Raw genomic sequence first — 21220 nt, forward strand, 5'->3', positions numbered from 1 at the left:
CCGGATCTGCCCATCGGATTTCCTGCGTAGTTGACTCGTTTTCCTTAAAATTGGCAACGGTGGTTGACTTTATTATATCAATAATTTTAGTCGATTATTAATTGATTGAAAAAAATAAAAATTAATTAAAAGAGTATCGGAATTGCGATTCAACGGGGAAATGCTGCTGGCATTCTTGTCACATTCCACGCGGTCAAGATTTATACAATAATTAATTTTAATTAATATTCATATATATTTGTAAGGGCTAAATGTTAATAATTATTTATTTCATAGTATAAAACAAAGTCTCTTACCGCTGTCTTTCTCTATGTATGCTTGAAACTACGCAACGGTATTTTTACAACTTAAACAACCAGATGACTTTAAATCGAAATCAATCCAATATAGATTCAATAAATCTTTGTTACCCTTTTAATTTAAGATTTCGATTGCTTATGAAAGTTTTAATGCCTGCGCTAGTATGCTCGACTTTTTTCTTGTTTTTATTTTTTCACTAGGTGCCTTATAGCATCATGATTTCCGTTCCACATGTTGGTTACCAATGAATCCTTACAGCATACTAGATATGCACGGTTTTGCTTGCGTTTGTGTGTTGTAGGTAGTCTGATTGAGAGCCGAGAGGGCCCAATGGTTAGAACGCACCTTAACCGATGATTGCGGGTTCAAACTCAGGCAAGCACCACTGAATGTTCATGTGCTTAATTTGTGTATATAATTCGTCTCATGCTCGGCGGTGAAGGAAAACATCGTGAGGAAACCTCCTTATGTTTAATTTTATAAAAAAATTGCCACATGTGATTCCACCATTGGAACAGCGTGATGGAGTATGTTCCAAACCTTCTCCTTAAAGGGAGAGGGCTTAATCAAACAATGGAATTTTACAGAATATAGAATGGAAATTTACAGGTTGTTGTTGTTGTTGTCAGGTATTAGGCATGAAAAAGTATTATTTGTCTTTCTATGAGATTCAAGCTTAATTACAAATTGTGTTCAGTGGTTACGCGTTAAAAGAGCCACAGGCAGATTCGTTTATAATATTAAATACCTTCTCCCATACAATAATCAAGACAGAAATCGGAGTTACTAAAATAACATCTGCGTAGGATTGGCTCTAATAGAGTCACATACAAATATATACAAACTAATATTAATGCGTAAAACATACATATAGTGTGCAACATATATTTATATTAGCATTTGAAATATTTCTAAAGCATTTATCGACGAGCTGAGATGGCCCAGTGGTTAGAACGCGTGCATCTTAGCCGATGATTTCGGGTTCTAACCCAGGTAAGCACCACTATATATATGTACTTAATTTGTGTTAATAATTCATCTGGTGCTTGTACGTGAAGGAAAACACTGTGAGGAAATTGCATGTATCTAATTTAATCGAAATTCTGCCACAAGTGCCAAGAACCCGCATTGGAACAGCGTGGTGGAGTGTGTTCCAAACCCTCTCCTTAATGGAAGAGGAGGCCTTATCCCAGCAGTGGGAAATTCACAGCCTGTTACTTTACTTTTGTTTTTAAAGCATTTATTACGACTACTAGTTTCATTGGGTCGGTTATTATGAGTAAGATAACAAATAGCCTATGCCATTCCTTGGAGTTCAAGCTTGCTTCATGCCAAATTTCATAGAATTCGGTTCAGCGGTTCGGTCGTAAAAAAGCGACAGACGGACAGATTACTTTCACATTTATTAGTTATTAGTATAGAAGAATAAATAATTTGTAAAGATATCATTAAGGAGTCGCCTCTAGTAATAATAGTTTATGTATGTCGAACGCAGTTTTGATATTATTTTATTCAATTTTCAGAATTATATTAGAGATTAAAGAAATTACAAATTATGTCAAAATATACATATCATATATACACATCAACACCGTCTAGGGATATTTTGTGTAAAATTCTTAAACTCAAAAAATCATATCCGGTTTTAAAATCTTTTGATGAAAGACTATTTTGTAAACCTTCTTGGACGATTCTAAATTTGAATTTGAAAAAAATAAATAAAAATAAAATTTTTACGCGACATAATGTTAGCGATGGCCGAAGGTTACGTTTACCTACCGTCATATTAAGATATTTTTTTGTGTCAAATTTAAGTTTTATAACAAGTTATCGATTAATTTCGAGTTAAACCTATTGTGTGCATCATGCAACGGTGCCATTTAACGAGAGAAGAAATGCTAAGGGCAGGAGGCATGCTCCAAGCTGGGGCTACTCAACAGAGAATAGCTGAGGAGATTGGAACAAGATAAAACGTCATATCTAGGTTATGGTCACGCTACCGTGCTACTGGTGAAGTGACTGAAAGATATCCAGGTGGGAAGCGCATAACCGATCAACGGCAAGACCGATATTTGCAAGTTGCCGCGAAATGAGAACCAAATGTTACGGCACTTCAATTGGTTCAGAGGCTCCAGCCAGAGGACCAGTTGCTTGTGAGTGACCAAACTGTAAGGAGAAGGCTGCATGAAGCTAACCTTCATGCTCGCAGGCCATTTCGTACTCCAGCACTACGCCGAGGAAATCGTGGGCGACGACTAGAGTGGGTTCGTGTAAATTTGCTCTCGGATGATAACCAGTGGTCTGTAGTGCTGTTTACCGATGAGTCCCGGTTCGGTTTCCATCCCGATACACGTAGCGTATGTGTTTGGCGATTCCCTGGTCATGATAGCCGTCTGCAACATCTTCAGAAAGTCCATTCATACCACGGCGGCATAATTATGGTTTGGGCGAGAATTTATCTTGGTGGAAGAACAGACCTCGTTTGGATCAGAAACACCATGGCGGCCAAAAAATGTCGTAACGAGATGCTTGTGCCAATAATTTAGTCCCATAGACTAAAAATGGCCCAAGAATTCACGCTCATGCACGACAGCACCCGTCCGCACACAGCGGGAGTGGTGACGAGATGCTTGTAGGAACAAGACGTATCGGTCTTAGGCTGTCCCACTCAATCACCTGACCTAAACCCCATAGAGCACGCGTGGGCCATACTCCAAAGAAGGGCTTCGAGGAATTTTCCTGCAAATATTGCGACGGATGAGCCACTTTTTTGCATCTTAGTCGGACCTGGGACAATATACCGCAGCAAGACTTGGATAACTTAATCCAAAGTATGAAAAATTGTTGCAGGACGTTATAAATGTCCTGGATAGTTTTACAGACTACTGATTTTTCATATGACTGTTAAAAACAATAACTTTTCTAAATTTTTCACATTTTCTTGAGACAAACATTAATTGTTAGTTTTACCATTATTTTACGATTTTTCTTTATTTAAGGATAAATTTTTTTACGCAAAATAATATGATTTATTTTTTATTCTGGAGTATAGTCAGATAAATGGGCTTTATAAAAATATAAACATGTTGCATGTTATCTTTAATAAATTTTGAAATAATTGAGTAAATTCAAAATATCCCTAGACAATGTTGATGTGTGTAATAGGTACTTGGAACCTCAAAGCACACGCAGCTAAGCTATAAATGTCCTGACTATAATTAGATGGTACCATTTTGTCGAACGGTAACGACTTCTATAATTATAAAGACGAGTGACGTCATGGATAGTATCTTTCTTGGTGTGTACTACTGCGAAACGTAGACAAGTTATTTTTTAAAAATTTGTTCCAGAATAAAATCCGCTTCTACACATTTTATTTTGCTCGGATTCAGGGGATAACCGGGGCAATTGTCCGGGGACCTCCACGATACAGGGGAACAATATCGGGGATCCGGGGATTCAGATGAGCTTACAATTTTAATGTTATATATTTGTAGTTATTTATGTATAGTACGACACAAGATAGATGTAGCATCGGTAAAATTCGTAAAACCGATCACAGCCGAATTAAGTACGCTGTCTTAAATTATAAATAATTATTTCTTAGGCGAATATCATCCTTACACAAACGTAATAACTTGTAATATTATATGACCTAATATATTCGTCAATTTGACACGTCGATTTATACGCACTTGCTTTCACGGGTTGAATTGACGCGGGAATCTATAGCGACGAATAGCGTCGAACGGTGCGATAGAGAGCTATTTCTATTGGTTGTGTTAATCGGCAGTAATCGGTTTTACGAATTTGGCCGATGCTACATCTAAGTTGTGTCGTACTACATGTTCCTAAATACTGTTTAAAGAGTAACTAATACGAAGGGTTCATAAATTATTGCTTACAGACTTGAATTTTCTGGTGCTTAATTTGTGTTAATAATTCATCTCATGTTCGGTGGAGAATGAAAACATCGTTGTACACATAGAAGTTATATGTGTATAATAAATAAAATTCGGTCACGTATTTCAATCTGTAGGAACAGCGTATTGGAATAAGCTACAAATCTTTTCCTCATTCCCAGCTGTGGTCGAGTGGTGTGTACACCGGTTTTCATGGGTACGCCACTCTGACGTCCCGGATTCGATTCGTTTATTAGTTTTCTATGTCGTCTTGGGTCTGGGTGTTTGTGGTACCTTCGTTATTTCCGATTTTCCGTAACTCAAGTGCTTTAGCTACTTACATTGGGATCAGAGATGTGTGATGTTGTCCAACATTTATTTATTTTATTTATTTACAGGCTGTTACTTTCTTTTATACATAACGATATTTCTCACATTTAAAGGTTGGTGGTGAGTTTTAGGTACCCTATCTTCGTCCTTTTAATTCCAGCTTGCTTCATACCAAATATCACCAAATTCAGTTCAACTTTTTAAAAGAATAACAGATGGACAAAACGAGTTGCTTCCGCATTTAAAATATTAGTATAGATTATTAAATTTGTATATTGTATAGGGCTTCAGTAAAATATATATCTACTAGCTGCGGCTTTGTTCGGGTGGAGGTTGAATATATCTATACCACTATTTGTATACCACATTGGTGTATATTTGACCCTTAAGGGTAGAATATCCAGAAATACATAAATACGTATCTATCCATTTTAATCATTAGCCCAAAAATTAAGTTTCATTGTTTTTAGTTGAAAAATGATGGACCTCCATACAAACTTTCCACCCCCATGTCCCATAAGGAGTAGAATATTCAAAATTCCTTCCTTAGTAGATGTCTACTTAATAAAACGATCCTACTCACCAAATTTCATAGCCCTAACTTTAATAGTTTACGTGGGCGGTGATTAATCAGTCAGTTAGGATTATTTTATAAGTATAAATAGATAGATAGATAGATAGATAGGTTTGCCCTTCTCTATAAGTGTAATCTCACTACCCCGAGGTTGTCTGCAAAAGATTGCTATTAATGATAAGCCAGCATTTGCATGCAATTCTATTTTCTATTCTCCGTAAAACTTGTTATTTTAATTGAGCAATCAAGTTGTTATCTATCTATCTATCTTTATATTCATCCCTAGTATATGTGGAAGACAGTAAATGGGATATTAGAATATGTTATATAAGATGAAAACCCGGTTAAAATCGATAAAACTAGACATACATATACTAACTACCGTAAGCCTATACGACATTAATATTTGGAACACATTTTCTGAACGCACCCGAACATGCCTGCTCGTTGAACTGTCATGTCATTGAATTTCATGGATTTAATATCGAAATATCTCGATTGTACGAATTGCGAATATATATTTTTTATGGTTTAGGTTACCATCACCCATAGACAATAACGATGTAAGAAATATTAACTATTCCTCACATCGTCAATGTGCCACCAACCTTGGGAACTAAGATGTTATGTCTTGTGCCTGTAGTTACACTGGCTCACTCACTCAAACCGGAACACAACAATACTGAGTACTGTTATTTGGTGGTAGAATAACTGGTGAGTGGGTGGTACCTACCCAGACGGGCTTGCACAAAGCCCTACCTCCAAGATAAGATATTATTTATCAACTAAAATCATTATATTTTAACTATTTATAATTGTGGATAGGTTTCGATCGAGTCTATCGTAGACCTGCACGAAATCTATATTATATTAATTTATTTATTTATTTATTTTATTTAAACACTTTATTGTACACCACAAATTAAACAGATAAGTAAGAACACATAAAAAAAATAGATGGTACAACCGGCGGTCTTATCGCTTTAAAGCGATTTCTTCCAGACAACCGAGGTGATATGGAGTAGTAGCCAACAGAGAAATGGTAGGTGGTGTAAAATAGACTACATGCATAGATACAAATAATATAATACATAAATAAACTACTACATACATATAGCTAGGTACATAAATACATTTATACATACATATATACATAGAGTCATACATAAAAACATATAAATATACAGATATATACAAATAACAAATGGTATCTAGTCGCCATTCAGTGTGAGAGTGTGAGGTAATAATTGATAACTTTAGTTTTAAATAATGTTAAAGAGGTTGCAGATTTGATATTAAGCGGGAGGGCATTCCACAATCGAGTAGCCTCAGCCGTAAAAGATTTTTTGGAAAAAATTGTTTTCTGTACAGGTGGATTTAAAAGTAAATTTCCAGATGAACGTAAGTTCATGTTGTGTCCGTCAATAACATTGCGAGAGTTCAAAAATTTAAATTTTTCTTTCAAATAAATAGGTGAGTGAGGATTGAATAACACACAGTACAGAAGACAAACAATATGTAGATTCCGGCGAAAACGAATAGGTAACCACTTGAGCTGAGTACGAAATTCAGAGACATGGTCATATTTGCGTAAGCCAAATATGAACCGTATAGCTAGATTTTGAAGACGCTCAAGTTTATTTAAATGGTCCTCATTTAAATCTAGATAGCTTGCGTCTGCGTAATCGAGAATAGATAGAAGTAGAGAATGTGCTAACATAGTCTTGGTGGAAATAGGAAGAAAGGAACGGAGACGTCGTAGAGAGCCCATCGCCGAAAACATTTTCCTGCTGACTACATTTAACTGATGTGACCATGAAAGTGTAGAATCTAGATGTATACCGAGATTTTTTACCGTAGAACTATATGGTATAGTACAATTATCTAATATAATCGTAGGAATGTTTCTCCAGTCAACTCTTGAAATCATAGCAGCACTGCCAATAATAATGGCCTGTGATTTTGATGGATTGATCTTTAAACCATAACACTTGCTCCAATCACTGATTGTAACCAGGTCATCATTAATGGCAGCGATAGCGCTGGGCAAGTTATCCAAGGTTGACTGGGTATAAAGCTGGAGATCATCTGCATACATGTGGTAGAGAGAAGAAATCTTTTGAGTAATAGAATTAATGAAAATTGTAAAGAGAATAGGAGACAACACGCCACCCTGAGGCACTCCAGCACGTACTTCACACCAAGACGAAAATGTCTCGTCTACCTGAACACGTTGCCTTCTGCCTCTAAGATAACTCTGAAACCAGCCAAACACCGATGGAGATATGTTAAGAGAACGCAGCAAACTCAATAAGATGTCAAAGTTGACAGTACCGAAAGCATTGCTAAAATCTAACAATGTCAGCACTGTAAGTTGTTTATTATCCATGCCCAATCTAATGTCGTCGGTAATTTTCACGAGCGCTGTGACCGTACTATGACCGGAGCGAAAGCCAGATTGGAGTGGATTAAGAAGGCTGTGCCTATTTAGGAATGTTATTAATTGCTGGAGCACTAGTTTTTCTAAAACTTTGGAAAGGAATGGAAGGATGGAGATAGGACGAAAATCAGTGTAGTTCATAGAATTAGCCTTTTTGGGGAGTGGAATAATACGGGCTACTTTCCAGGCATCGGGGAACTTTGAGGAAGTGATGGATTCATTAAGGATATGAGTAATAACAGGAGCAATAGTTTCAAGGATAGGTACAATCATATTACGGCCAACGCCGTCGTCGCCCACGGCATTAGAAGAGATGGACACTATGCTCTTCTTAACATCACATTCGGTGAAAGGAATGAAATTAAACGGTGGATAGTCAAAGGTTGGCAAACAAGAAAGAATATTTAACGTCCGCTCTTTTTCTGCGTTGTCAATAACGTCAGATGAAGAAAAATGCTTATTAAGAGACTCTATGTCAATGTTACGGTGAAGAGAATTATGAGATGATTTGCCAATTCCAAACGATTCGAGGAATTTCCAAACTTTAGCTGGGTCGCCGTTTTCGACTGATTTATGAATGTGGCGTCGTTGCGCATCTCTACACGATGTATTGCAGCGATTCCGGATTTTATTATATTTAATACGGTTTTTGTCACATGCATCAGATTTTAATTTACTTTTAGCCATAGCTTTTTTTGCAATTAGACTTTTTAATTCCTCAGATAGCCAAGGCGCTGGTAAGTGTTTAATTTTAATAGGTCTAACCGGAGCATGATTATCATAAAGATCAGTCAAACAAGAATTAAACATGTCAACTTTTAAGTCGACTGAGCTGGCATCGACTACAGCTGACCAATTAATTTTGCGAGCATCCTCAGTAAGACGTTCTTTATCCATTCCACCAAAACTACGCCGCAGAAGTATTCTCGATTTTGGTTTAGGAGGACGAACTTTGTATGAAACAAAAATCAGATCATGATTCGAAAAAGCATCAGCCTCAAATTGGCCGTGCGTGAGGACAAAATCTGGAGATGACACTATAATAAGATCAAGAAGTGAAGGGACACAGTTAGGGGGGTTATGAGTGGCCGAGAGAGGCAAAATGTGTAGGTTGCACGCTTCAATTACAGAGTTTAGCTTTCTGCATCGGTTGTCACCTTTAAGGAGACATGTATTAAAGTCACCCATAATTATGGTATGACTATATAAGGGAGACAAATTAATTAATAAACTTTCGAATGCAGAAAAATAATCAATATGTAGAGAGGGAATATAAAATACGCCGAGAAGAATTTTGGTGAGAGAAAGAGTTATTTCGATGAGTAAGTGTTCAGCAGCATTAGTTGGAGGAGGCTGAGTCGACGAGCTAACAATAGTAAAGGGAATATAAGAACGAAGGTAGATCGCGACTCCACCCCCACCTTTACCAATGCGGTCGTTACGTATCAGTGTAAACCCTGGTAAGCAGTAAGATGTAGATGGTAAACATGGCTTTAACCAGGATTCGGAGATGAGAATCGCGTGGATATTACGAGATTCAAATGACGCAAGCATATCGGGATAATGGGCCGGAATACTCTGTGCATTAATGTGAATAACGTTGAAATTCTTCATTGAATCTGAGAAACAAGAATTAAGGACGACGTTTAAAGGGAGGGAAGATGTACTGTGGAAACTATCCTCATCCTCAACTGACAGATCTTCATTTGATGAGCAAGACAAAAAATGGCTACTAGATATACTATTATTTAATGACATTATGATAGTTTTATAATTGATATATATATATAAAATACAATAATAAAATAAGAAAATTTATATATAAATAACTTATAATAAATAGTAAATAAGTTATAATAATAATAAACCAATAAAGGCAGAAACCAACCCACCAGCGGTCTGAGAGAAAGAAAATCACTTAAAAGGTAAAAAACAAATTCAAAACCGTTGTAAACTAATAGATAGTATCAAGTAAAAATAAAACACGTTACAACAAAAGAAACAAAATTGTAAAAAATAAAATAAAAAAGAAAAATATAAAAAAAAAAACAACAAAAAAGGAAAAGAACAACAAGTAACATATTTATAGTAACAAAAATAATATATAATGAATGCAATAAGTAAACTATACTAGTATTGAGATAAAGAAAAAATAATGCAGAAGCTTAATTATGATAAACATTCGTTATGACATTTATATCTCAAAGCAATATTAGCAATAACGGAACGCAGTATGAATGCACTTGTCAAGATGTCAACGTGACAGTGTTTAGTTGTTTACATTTTACAACATAAAATTGCTTACTACCTGATTTGTTAAATTATATTAGTTTTATTACGTGATAAAACTAAACTGAACATTGAAATAAACAAAAACAAGACAATAAAAAGAAAGAAACGAAGTTGATACAAGTACTCGCGAAAGGAAGACGTTAAATGTTAAATGATCAATAGAAAAAACAAAAACAGTACAAGATAATAAGGATAAATTATTTCTTAACGATCCTTTTAGATCGCAAATAAGTTGTTTTGCTATCCTTAACTGCATTTGAGACAATAGTCGCAGCAGAAGGGCCTTGAACCACACTGTCACTGTCACTGGGGATGGCATCCAGTTCCTGTTTTGTGTGAACACGATGCTTCGACTGGTCGGACCCCATCACCACCACTACACCATTATCAGTCCAGCATCTAGATATCCCAAATCGCTGCCGGGCTGCTAAAAACACTTTATGGCGACGTTTGGTTAGAAATTCAGATATGGTGATACCGGTGCCTTTAAGGTTCTTTTTGGCGCCCCAGACCTTGTCTTTAACCGAAGTATCCTTGAATTTCACCAGAATCGCACGTGGCTTACCATTGCCAAGCTGACCAAGGCGATGGGAACGGGATATGGAGTCAGCTGTTAATCCAGGGAGTTTAAGGTGATCGCCCAAAACTTTTGAGATATGAGCCGGTATATTCTCATGTTTGTCCTCTGGAACACCATGAACCAGGAGTATTTTCCTACGTGACCGCATCTCCATCACATCACATTGTTGGGACAGCAACTCCACCTGCAGTTGCAAACTTTCAAGAGCCGCTATTACAAAACTGCGGAACGAATTGAATTGGCTGTTGATATTGGACACGGGGCTTGAGGCAGGAACAGCATTTCTCAAGTCTCTCTGGAACTCTGCCATCCTTAAGTTAAAGTGCTCCGTGAGATCCGCTATAGAGCTTTTAATTGATTCCATGTTGTTGTGTTAGATTTGTTCTAATTGTGGTAGTGATTATTAATCTCAGACCAAGCTGGCAGGTGTAGGAAATGTCACAGGTACATTAAATTATTTTTATATTATTAAAACTATTTAAATTAATCAAATTTAAAGATGTAAAAAATTTGCGACTATTATTTACACTGTTACATTAATGTTATATATGTGAAAGTAACTCTGTCTGTATGTCGCTCTTTCACGACCATACCACTGAAACGATTTTGATGAAATTTCGTATGAAACTTGAACTTCAAATAAGGATATAGGCTACTTTCTTGCCTGACACATGAAAACCAATACTCTTAAACGCAAGCGAAACCGCTGGCGATAACTAGTTATTAATATAGATACTTATTTAATAATAATTTATTTATTTAAGCATCATTTTGAACAAAAACAAGATGTGAACGATAATAACTACGGTACTATAAAACTGTGGTGCAGTTATTAACGCCAGCCAACAAAGCGACAATTGCTCTATTAATTAAAACACTTAAATTACACATATTTGTTACATAATATATGAATACAAAAAAGAAAAGAAAAATAAAACACGAAAACACTAAAGAATTTTGAATTGACCGATTACAAGATTTAAAAAAATAAATAAAATAAAATCACCAAATAAAGAATAAAATAAAAGTCATCAATAAATAGTAACATCGATTTAGCCAAAACAATTTTGAGAATTAAATTATATTACAATTAGTGTATTATACTTAAAACTAATAAGTTACATACAACAACAACAACAGCCTGTAAATTCCCCCTGCTGGGCTAAAGGCCTCCTCTCCCTTTGAGGAGAAGGTTTGGAACATATTCCAATGCGGGTTGGTGAAATGCACATGTGGCAGAATTTCTATGAAATTTGTCACATGCAGGTTTCCTCACGATGTTTTCCTTCACCGCTGAGCACGAGATGAATTATAAAGACAAATTAAGCACATGAATCAGCGGTGCTTGCCTGGGTTCGAAACCGCAATCATCGGTTAAGATACACGCGTCTAACCACTGGGCCATCTCGACTCCCCTAAGTTACATAATTAATGAAGTTAATGAACTTCAGTATATATTTGATTTCTTTGTTCTAAGTAAATAAATACAAAGTGTTTTAACCCTTTGTTTCGTTGCATTTAGTAATTGCGTTAAAATTAATTAATTTAATCATAAAAGTTCATTTACCGCCCAGCCCTTTGTAAATTACGAAAAGGAATAGTGAAGCTAGAAAATAGTGACGACAACCAAGAGCGAGCCATACTCAAACATTAGGTGTTCCGTAGATCATTTACACTTGGACTTTTTGTACAGTCATAGTAAATATATATTTAAGAAATAGTGTTTACGATTCTAAAGGTACAAGTCTTTAATTAACTTAATGAGATGTAGTCTTAATAATAGGGTTTAATTCGAACACGAAAACGGATGAACATATATTTTAGCTAATTGGGAAATAAACACCTAAAAGTAATGGAGTAACTGATCCCAAATATTTCCACGTTTATTCACGTATCTATAATATATTCCAATCGGATAATAACAAACAAAGGTGGGATTCACGTATGCTACACGATTCGTTAATAGCTCAGCTATATTGTGCACTAATATTTCTTGACTAATATATCTTTATTCACGATACCACAATTTTTCACAAAATTACCGATCGTGTCATGATTTTTAAATATACAATATTTTTATATATAATTTTAATTGAAATATCATTTATTAGTATGATTATTGATTCGATTATCGACACCGTATAGTGGGACTCCCGTCACTTCCTCTCGTGGCGTGGTGCGACGACTGGTACTGCCTGGCACAAGAAAAACAAAAGGCGGTTGATTTTGAACAGGGTGGGCAGAAGAAAGCTAGATTGGTGGATGGGCGGTAAAAGGATATAATTAATATACAATACGCGGATAAATAATATATGTATCGATTGGTAAAGTAATATAGTGACATAAATTAATGTTATGTGTAGTTTTATTACAATTACTTTAATTTTACTTTCAAAGTTTGAGGACAGATTAAATGCAATATTTTCGCAAATCCACAATGAATATCAGAGATTATACAAGCATTTGATAGGATTGACGTTGCGTCAATTTGATGTCAACTGCTGTTTATGGCCTTTGTTCTCTTGTAGTTAAATAAATTGGAGTCCTTTTTATTGTTAAAACATTTTTAACGGTTGACTAGCTGTTACTCCCGGCTATGGCCACGTAGAATATGAATATATTTACAAATTACCTTAAAATATTATGTTGATGATTGGTATGCAAAGACGTCTTTATTTCCAAAAAAAGTAGCCTATGTCCTTGCTCAGGCTCTGGACTATTTGTGAATCAAATTTCATTTGAATCGTTCCAGTAGTTTTGGTGTGGAAGCGAGACAGATATATAAAGTTACTTTCGCATTTATTATATTAGACAAAGTCCCAAAATCTCATCGACGAACAACAGGCACTCCAGTCAGCAAAAATCCTTTTCCAAGTATGCGTTGATAGAGTTTTCCCGTCATTTTTATTATAGGGAACCCTAAATTATGCCCGCCATCCTTTCTCGTTGACCTTATTTGCTCTCGACAAATATTCAAGCAGAAAATACGTAAACTTGATATCCTTTGACTTCAATTCCATTTGTACAATAACGCAATCTCTGACTCTCGTTTGTATAGTTATATGAAACGAAATATGGTAAATAAATTATATTTCGTTTATAACCGAATTTGTAAAAAGAATGTTCTCAATTTTTTGTTTTTTTTTTTTGGTAGTGTAACCTCAGAACTCTTTTATGGATGATTTGGAAACGTACGTTCCGATTTGGAAAATACTTTATTTCGGATGATCAAGTAAAAAAATGTGTATTTTTTTTTCATTTATATCCTAAATGTATGTGGTATTTGAAATCGGGTAATCGGCTTATTTTAGTACTAATTGTCACCAGCAACTACACTAGCGTTTTAGGGGGCTATTTGTCATGTGTTACCCAAAAAAGGTACCCTATCTCCATTCCTGGACATAAAATCAAAATCAAATTTATTCAAGTAAGCTTTTACAAGCACTTTTGAATCGTCATTTAACAATTAAGTGAAGCTACCACCGGTTCGGAAAGTATATTCTACCGAGAAGAACCGGCAAGAAACTCAATAGTTACTCTTTCTTCAACATTTAAAAATTACAAAGTCAAGTTAGTTATATACAATCATTTAAATTAATATATCCTGCTTGAAAGTCAACAGGTATAAAAAATTTGCTTCATACCAAATTTCATCGAATTCGGTTCATTGGCTCGCTCGTGAAATACCGACAGATAGACAGACAGAGTTACTTTCACATTTATAATATTAGTATATTAGTTCAATATAGATAACTAAAATTGTATTCAATAAAGTCACACATTATAGTTTTACTATAAAGAAAGCTAAGTTTTATATTTCAGGATTCCATTACATTATAAAAAAAATAATATGTATTTGTAACTTATTTTCATTTATAAAATAAACTGTAATTGAAAGTTAATTGAAAGCAAGTCAATTGAAATTGTATAACGATGTTTCGGATTGGATTAACAGCCTGTAAATGTCTAATAGGCGGTCTTAAGCGTTTTCTCGTCTGGAGCTTACTATAGCTCCGAACCGATTGTTTAAAGTTGGGTTAGTAGTTAGCTAGGTTTACAAAACTTTCTCAATATGTATTAGTTACACACGTGTTTGTAGGTATAGTAGAACACAACTTAGATTAACATAGAGCATCGGTAAAATTCGTAAAACCCATCACATCCGAATTGAGTACGCTATCCGAAATTATCAATATTTATTTCTTATGTGAATATGATCTTTACACAAACATAATAACTTGTAATATCATATGACCTAATATATTCGTCAATTTGACATGTCGATTTACATTGCTTTCTCGGGTTGAACGGACACGATAGCGTCGAATGGCGCGATAGCGAGCTATTTCTATTGGTTGTGTAAATTGGCAGTAATCGGTTTTATTGAATTTACCGAAGCTACATCTAAGTTAGGTCGTAATATATGACATTCGTCATATGCTTCGTGGTTTTAATCGCGTTTTATCTATCATTTATAATTATTTTTGGGAACTGCTCTTGAATTGAGATGGCCCAGTGGTTAGAACGCGTGCATCTTAACCGATGATTGCGGGTTCAAACTCAGGCAAGCACCACTATATATATGTGCTTAATTGTGTTTATAATTCATCTCGTGCTCGGCGGTGAAGGAAAACATCGTGAGGAAACCTACATGTGTCTAATTTCATCGAAATTCTGTCACATGTGCATTCCACCAACCCGCATTGGAACAGCGTGGTGGAATATGTTCCAAACCCTCTCATTAATGGAAGAGGAGGCCTTATCTTAGCAGTGGGAAATTTACAGGCTGTTACTTTACTTTAATTTACTTTACTACTGCTCTTGAGATTTCGTTTTAATCAAATTTGCATTTTAAAAGTTATACAACTTTGCCATGTGGCTTTGTTGCAATTTCAGAACGGAAGAAACCAATTTCGACTAATGACGAATCATTGAAATCGTAGACCTTATCTCAATGGCAGTTTTGAGACCTAATGACGACTAAAGGTGATACAAATATACACCTTATTGTAAACCCAAACAATAGAATTTCGAAAAAAAATCCTTGTTCTTAAATTGCTGTACAGAACAAAACTATAAGCATAACAAATGAAGCTCGACTACTTAAAACATTAGTCTGAAAAGTATTCTTAGCTATGAACAATTAATTATTCATCATCTTATTATTAGACTTATATAAATACATTTTAATTTAATTCATAAATGTCATTATGTTCAGATGATAAACAAATTACGGATACATGATATTGAATAATTACATCCAAGCTAGTTTAGCAAGTTGACCAGCTTCATTGATCTTCTTCAATGTAACCTATTTTTTAAAATGGACCACCTGATGATAAGTGGGTGCCGCCATCATTCCTTACGTGACCATGCGCCACCAACCTCGGGAACAAAGTTTTAATGCCCATGCTTGTGCCTTGTGTTTTTTTTTCTCGCCGAATGCGCCCAGGTCCACCGGGTTTACCCACTAAAAAACCAGCGGTACCCTCTCCATCTTTCGCCGGGCGCCACGGGATTGCCTACGCATGCTACCGTGACATGCTCCTTGTGCCTGTAGTAACAATGGCTCACTCATTTTCGAACTGGAACACAACAATACAAAGTATAACTGCTTGAAGAAAAAATATACGATGAATGTATCTACCCAGACGGGCTTGCACAAAGCCCTACCACCAAGCTTAGAGATATTACAAATAACAATCATTGAACAGTTACAAAACGAAATCTTTGATTTACATATAAATCTATGTTATCGTAGAACCAATAAATATTCAAATATTAATGACAAGTTATTTTTGTTGTCGTTTTAATCGAATGGTTAGTCCGTGGGAGGAAAAAGCCGTTCACAAATTTATATATACAGTACTACATGTTTCCCGTGGCTTCGCTCGCACTTTAGTCGTTGGTCACGTGTTACACAAAAGGAAGTAGCCTATGTGATTCCTTGGAGGTTAAGTTTGCTTCATTACAAATGTCATCAATTTCAGATCATTGGTTTGGAGGTGAAAGATCGACAGACATAGAGACATTATTTCCACATTTATTATATTACATGTTAAAATATATTAAAATAAAATTTTATATAATATTATTAAGAGTATATATATATCTCTTACAGCTGTGGGTTGGCTGTACGAAATTTCTTTTAAAAATAAGCCCGCCATTGTGAATAATAATTTCATGTGTAAAGTTATTGTCTCAGTAAAACGTGTTTCATGATTTTAAATAATACTATAACCCACGGCGACTGTTGTAATCATTACACCACGTAAAAATTGGCTGCAAGTCAAAATCGTCATTAGTAAAGACTTCCTGTTTCTCTGCATAGTACATGCATGAATCTTTGGATAAATTTACCATTAAAGATTTCCAAGACGTGATCGGATTTATTATTAACTAGCTGTGCCCGCGACCTTGTACGTCTTTGAATAAAACAAAAAAAAATGTAGCCTAATTTACTCCCTATTATATCAGTTATCTGCCAGTGAAAGTCCCGTCAAAATCGGTCCAGACGTTCCATAGATTTATACGGAACAAACAGACAGACAGACTGACAAAAATTGTAAAAAATGTAATTTTGGTATTATGTACTGTGTATACATATGCATTAAGTAAAAAGGGCTATTTTAATATTACAAACAGTCACTCAAATTTTATTATATACACAGATTCAATAACATAAATTCCAATTTCAAAAAGTGTAACTATATAATGTTTCCAATTTCCCATGACAAAAGAGAGCCGCCTCACAAAATCTACTTTTTAATTTAAATACGGCGACCGGCCTTGACTTAGAGAAGAAAGCGAGCAAATAGTCCATTCATATAATATGTTCGGGTTTTAACCCCTATAAATTTACCTAACGTTGCCATAAAGTTCTATTGACTGGCGGAGAACACCACGCGCCGTATTTAAATAAAAACATTAGAAATTAAAAGCAAAAAGTTTGTATATATCAGCTAGACTAAAGTAACTGCCTGTAAATTTCCCTCTGCTGAGTCAAAGCCTTCTCTCCCATTAACGAGCGGGTTTGGCACCTATTTTACCAAGCGGTTCCAATGGAATACCCATGGTGGTAGAATTTCGATGAAATTAGACACATGCAGGTTTCCTCATGATGTTGTCCTTCACCGCCGAGCACGAGATGAGATGAATTATAAATACAAATTATCAAGGGCGTAGCCAGGATTCTATACAGGGGGGGGCAGATTAGCAAAATCCCATACTACATTGTTTTAATCGTGATTTTTAACATATGAGTATCTAACATTGGTGGTGGAGGTGAGGTAAACATTAAAAACAAATATAACAATAAGAAACAGCTTTATTATTTGAAGAGTAATCTGCGCGGTTCTTCACAAAATTTATTAAAAACTTCTCTTACAATTTCATCTTTTTTTTCTTGGACAATTTTCCGGTGTACGCTTAACATACATAGCCCGTTTAAACGGTTTTCGGTCATTGTAGACCTCAGCCACGTTTTGATACGTCTCAGGGTAGAAAAAGACCTTTCTATATTACTTGTTGTACACGGTTGTGCCAACAAAATAAGTATGGCTTTTTTGGTTGTCGGGAAGAAAGTGTCCGCCTCCTTTAATACATCAATAAAATCTAATTTTTCTAGAGCGTCTTTTTCCATACCTTTATCCTTCCAAAGTTTATACCATAATTCCGCTTCATGCTCAAAAAGAAGAAGATCATAGTACTGGCAGAAATCTTGCGATTTTTCTTTAAAATCAACCAGTGACATATTTAACATTGAACTTGGATGTATCGACATTAAACTAAAAGCTGGTAAATGTTCATTAGAAAAACGCTGGTCGAGTGCGGATATCAAAGAATCTAAATAAGGAATGATAATTGATCGCTTCCAAAAATCGCATGAACTCTCAGCTGGGTGATTGGACCTATGTTGTTGGTGACATACAATACGCGGGATTTGCAAATCACTGCCAATGGCAGTTGCAGTTCTACGTGAAATGTCTAAAATAATCTGACTCTCTTTGTCTGCGTTACCACGATGATCTCTAATAACAGAAATAATTCTCTTGATATGATTCACACACGTGTACATATCGATATTCTTCGATTGTAATGCATTTGCAACAGGTTCCAATATACTTGAATATTTGGCTATCAATGTAACGCATATAATGAATACTGATTTAGTAGCAGCACAGTGTAACTGATAGGCGCTTTTTCTTGCAGCAGCATTTCCTTCTGTAGATATATTTGCAAGTCCATTAATAATTTCTTCAAAATGTTTGTTGAAAATTGCAATACTCTTATATTTTTGCGACCAGCGTGTCTCACATAAAGCCGGAATATTGGGAACATATTTCCTCCTTAAAGAAGATTCTCGGAAAAAGTTAATTATATCTTTTATCGTGCCGATTGTGTTCCGTATTTCTGGCACTTGATTCAAATCATTTATTACTAAATTAAGCCTGTGACTTGCACAATGAAAATATAAGGCTTTTTTATATTTCTCTCTCAGTTTTTTTTGAACGCCCCCAATACTTCCAGCCATTGTAGAACACCCATCGTAACCTTGACCAATGCACCTATCAGGTTCAAGTCCTACGTTTTCTAAAAACTTATCAATTGCTGACGCTATAGTATTAGCATCCATTGCAATCAATTCTACGAATCCTAGAAATTCTTCTCGGATCATATTTTTGCCTTCGTCGTAAAAACGGATTCCAATGGAAAGCTGCTCTCTTCCAGCTATGTCACATGACTCATCTGCCATGACACTATATGCAAAAGCTTTCTTTGCTACCTGTATAATTTCATTCTTTACGACCAAGCCGCACAAATCAATAATTTGGTTTTGAATCTGTGGGGAAGTATACATGGCATTTTTTTTGCCATGTTCTAAGTGCTGTTTTAAATCTTGATCGCCAGATCCAATTTTTAGATTTAAAAGGTCTTCAAAAATACCTTCATGATTCTCTTTACCCCTCAAAGGCAAGTCATGAGTGCCACAAAAAATAACTGTAGATATTATAGATGCCAGTATGTTTTTATTTTTCTCTATTTCTGTCTGATGAGCCGTGTTCATCATTACATCCACAGGCATTTGCTCCGATAAATTTTTTGCATCGTTGACTGCATTTTTATGATATTGTGATGAGAGATGCTTAACGCAGTGTTCATGTATATTTTTAAAACGGCAAAAAGGTCGAATTACAAATGAACCCAAATATCCAGCTACTATTTTTGGAGGAAATAGTACGCAATATAAACACAGCGCACCTTTTAGACGTTTGGAATAAACCAGCCAAGGTGAATAAGTTTGCAACCAACTATGATTAAATTTCCGCTTCAGATTAGCAGTTTCGGCATCTTTAGCAAAGTCGTAATTTCTAGGGGGTACCCAACAACGATTGAGCATATCCAATTTTTGACTTGTGGTCATCAAAGAAGTTCGCCCTACCCATTTGCCTAGATCATTATCACAAACTACTTCATCTTCAGGTATATTTTCTACAATTTCGACTTTAGAAGAACCAGCTTGAGCCAGTGAACTCTGTGATATACTTTCGACCTTCTTTTCTTCATCACTTTCACTACTAGTTTCTTCTTTTTTCCTTTTCAAAGTCTCTGAAACAAAAATCCATATGCTTTTAAATAAAATGGTGATTTTTATACACAACAAGTAGAATTTATTATTAAAACAAAAAAAACAACTGCACACTAAACAGAATATCTCCTAAACCCGTAAGAATTTCAGGATAAAATGTATCCTATGACACTCCCGTGAATAAGACGAATCTAACGACTTACATCAAAATCCATTAAGCCGTTTAGGCTACAGGAGGCCACAAAGAAACAGACATACATTCATACTTACTTTACATACATACATATACTCGAAAACATTACACTCTTTTTTCGGCAGTAGAAGGTTATAATAATATTTCACACCAAGCCTCTAGCTAGTCCTAAACTAAAGCTTGTGCTATGGGTAGGTACTAGACAACGTTATATTTTTTAGATACTTATACACTTTTCTTGTAATTATTATTCATAGAAAACACACAGACAGATCAGTAACAACCATAGAAATAGTATGCAATAGAAAACCAGTAGGTGCGGCAAAAAATGAATGCATTTTGCAAAAATAAATGTAATTTTTCGGGTTACATTTTCTTGTAATACAGACAAATCTTCACATAACACGATATCATTAAAACAGTATACACTTTTATTGCTGTTAATTTTATGATTTGCATGTAATATTAGAAAATGTTGTCTTAGATTTTCGCGATTATTACACATTGAAATAAAACTATTTTTAACGGATTTAAATCGCGTATATTAATTTTTTAACATCCCGACGTTTCGAGCACTTTGCAGTGTTCGTGGTCACGGGTAGACTAAGGTGACATTTGTCTATTTGAAGTACAAAGAAATTATTATTTAAAACTACCGCCAACGATTTCTCAATTGGTATCTTGAGTAACGTTCCGGTTGCACGCAGAAGGCACTAACTGTATCTTTAGGTCTTGCAGTCTGTTGGATTTGGGATTTTAAATTTTTAATAAGTGGATCCCAGGTGTTAGAAAGTCTCCAACCATCTTCTCTATTGAAGTTCGGATGTTTTTGAATTTCAATAGCCTCGCGTATCATTCTAGGAATGAATCTGTGTTCTCTAGCGAGGATCTGTGGTTTATCGAATCGAATAAAATGGTTAGGTTTATCCAGAGCGTGTTCACAGACTGCAGACTTTGAAGATCGCCTATTTTTGACATCTCCTATATGTTCTTTGACCCTAGTACCGATACTCCTCTTTG

General features: G+C 35.3%; 2 protein-coding genes across 2 annotated transcripts in view; one reads left to right on the forward strand and one right to left on the reverse strand.

Moving 5' to 3' along the window:
- Positions 1-21220, forward strand: part of LOC124540688 (ryanodine receptor) — a 154455-nt gene that overhangs the window by 7144 nt on the left and 126091 nt on the right. The gene's annotated exons all lie outside the window — the stretch shown is intronic.
- On the reverse strand, positions 9878-10812 carry LOC124540685 (protein unc-13 homolog C-like). Its single transcript, XM_047118355.1, has one exon. It carries the CDS (start codon positions 10780-10782, stop codon positions 10036-10038), a length of 747 nt encoding a protein of 248 aa, XP_046974311.1. The 5' UTR covers positions 10783-10812; the 3' UTR covers positions 9878-10035.

This window comes from Vanessa cardui, chromosome 26, assembly GCF_905220365.1.
Source record: "Vanessa cardui chromosome 26, ilVanCard2.1, whole genome shotgun sequence".
Taxonomy (NCBI): Eukaryota; Metazoa; Arthropoda; class Insecta; order Lepidoptera; family Nymphalidae; genus Vanessa; species Vanessa cardui.

Excerpts from the sequence above, each read along its gene's own strand:
- LOC124540685 (XM_047118355.1), bottom strand. The coding sequence starts at position 10,782 with ATGGAATCAATTAAAAGCTCTATAGCGGATCTCACGGAGCACTTTAAC.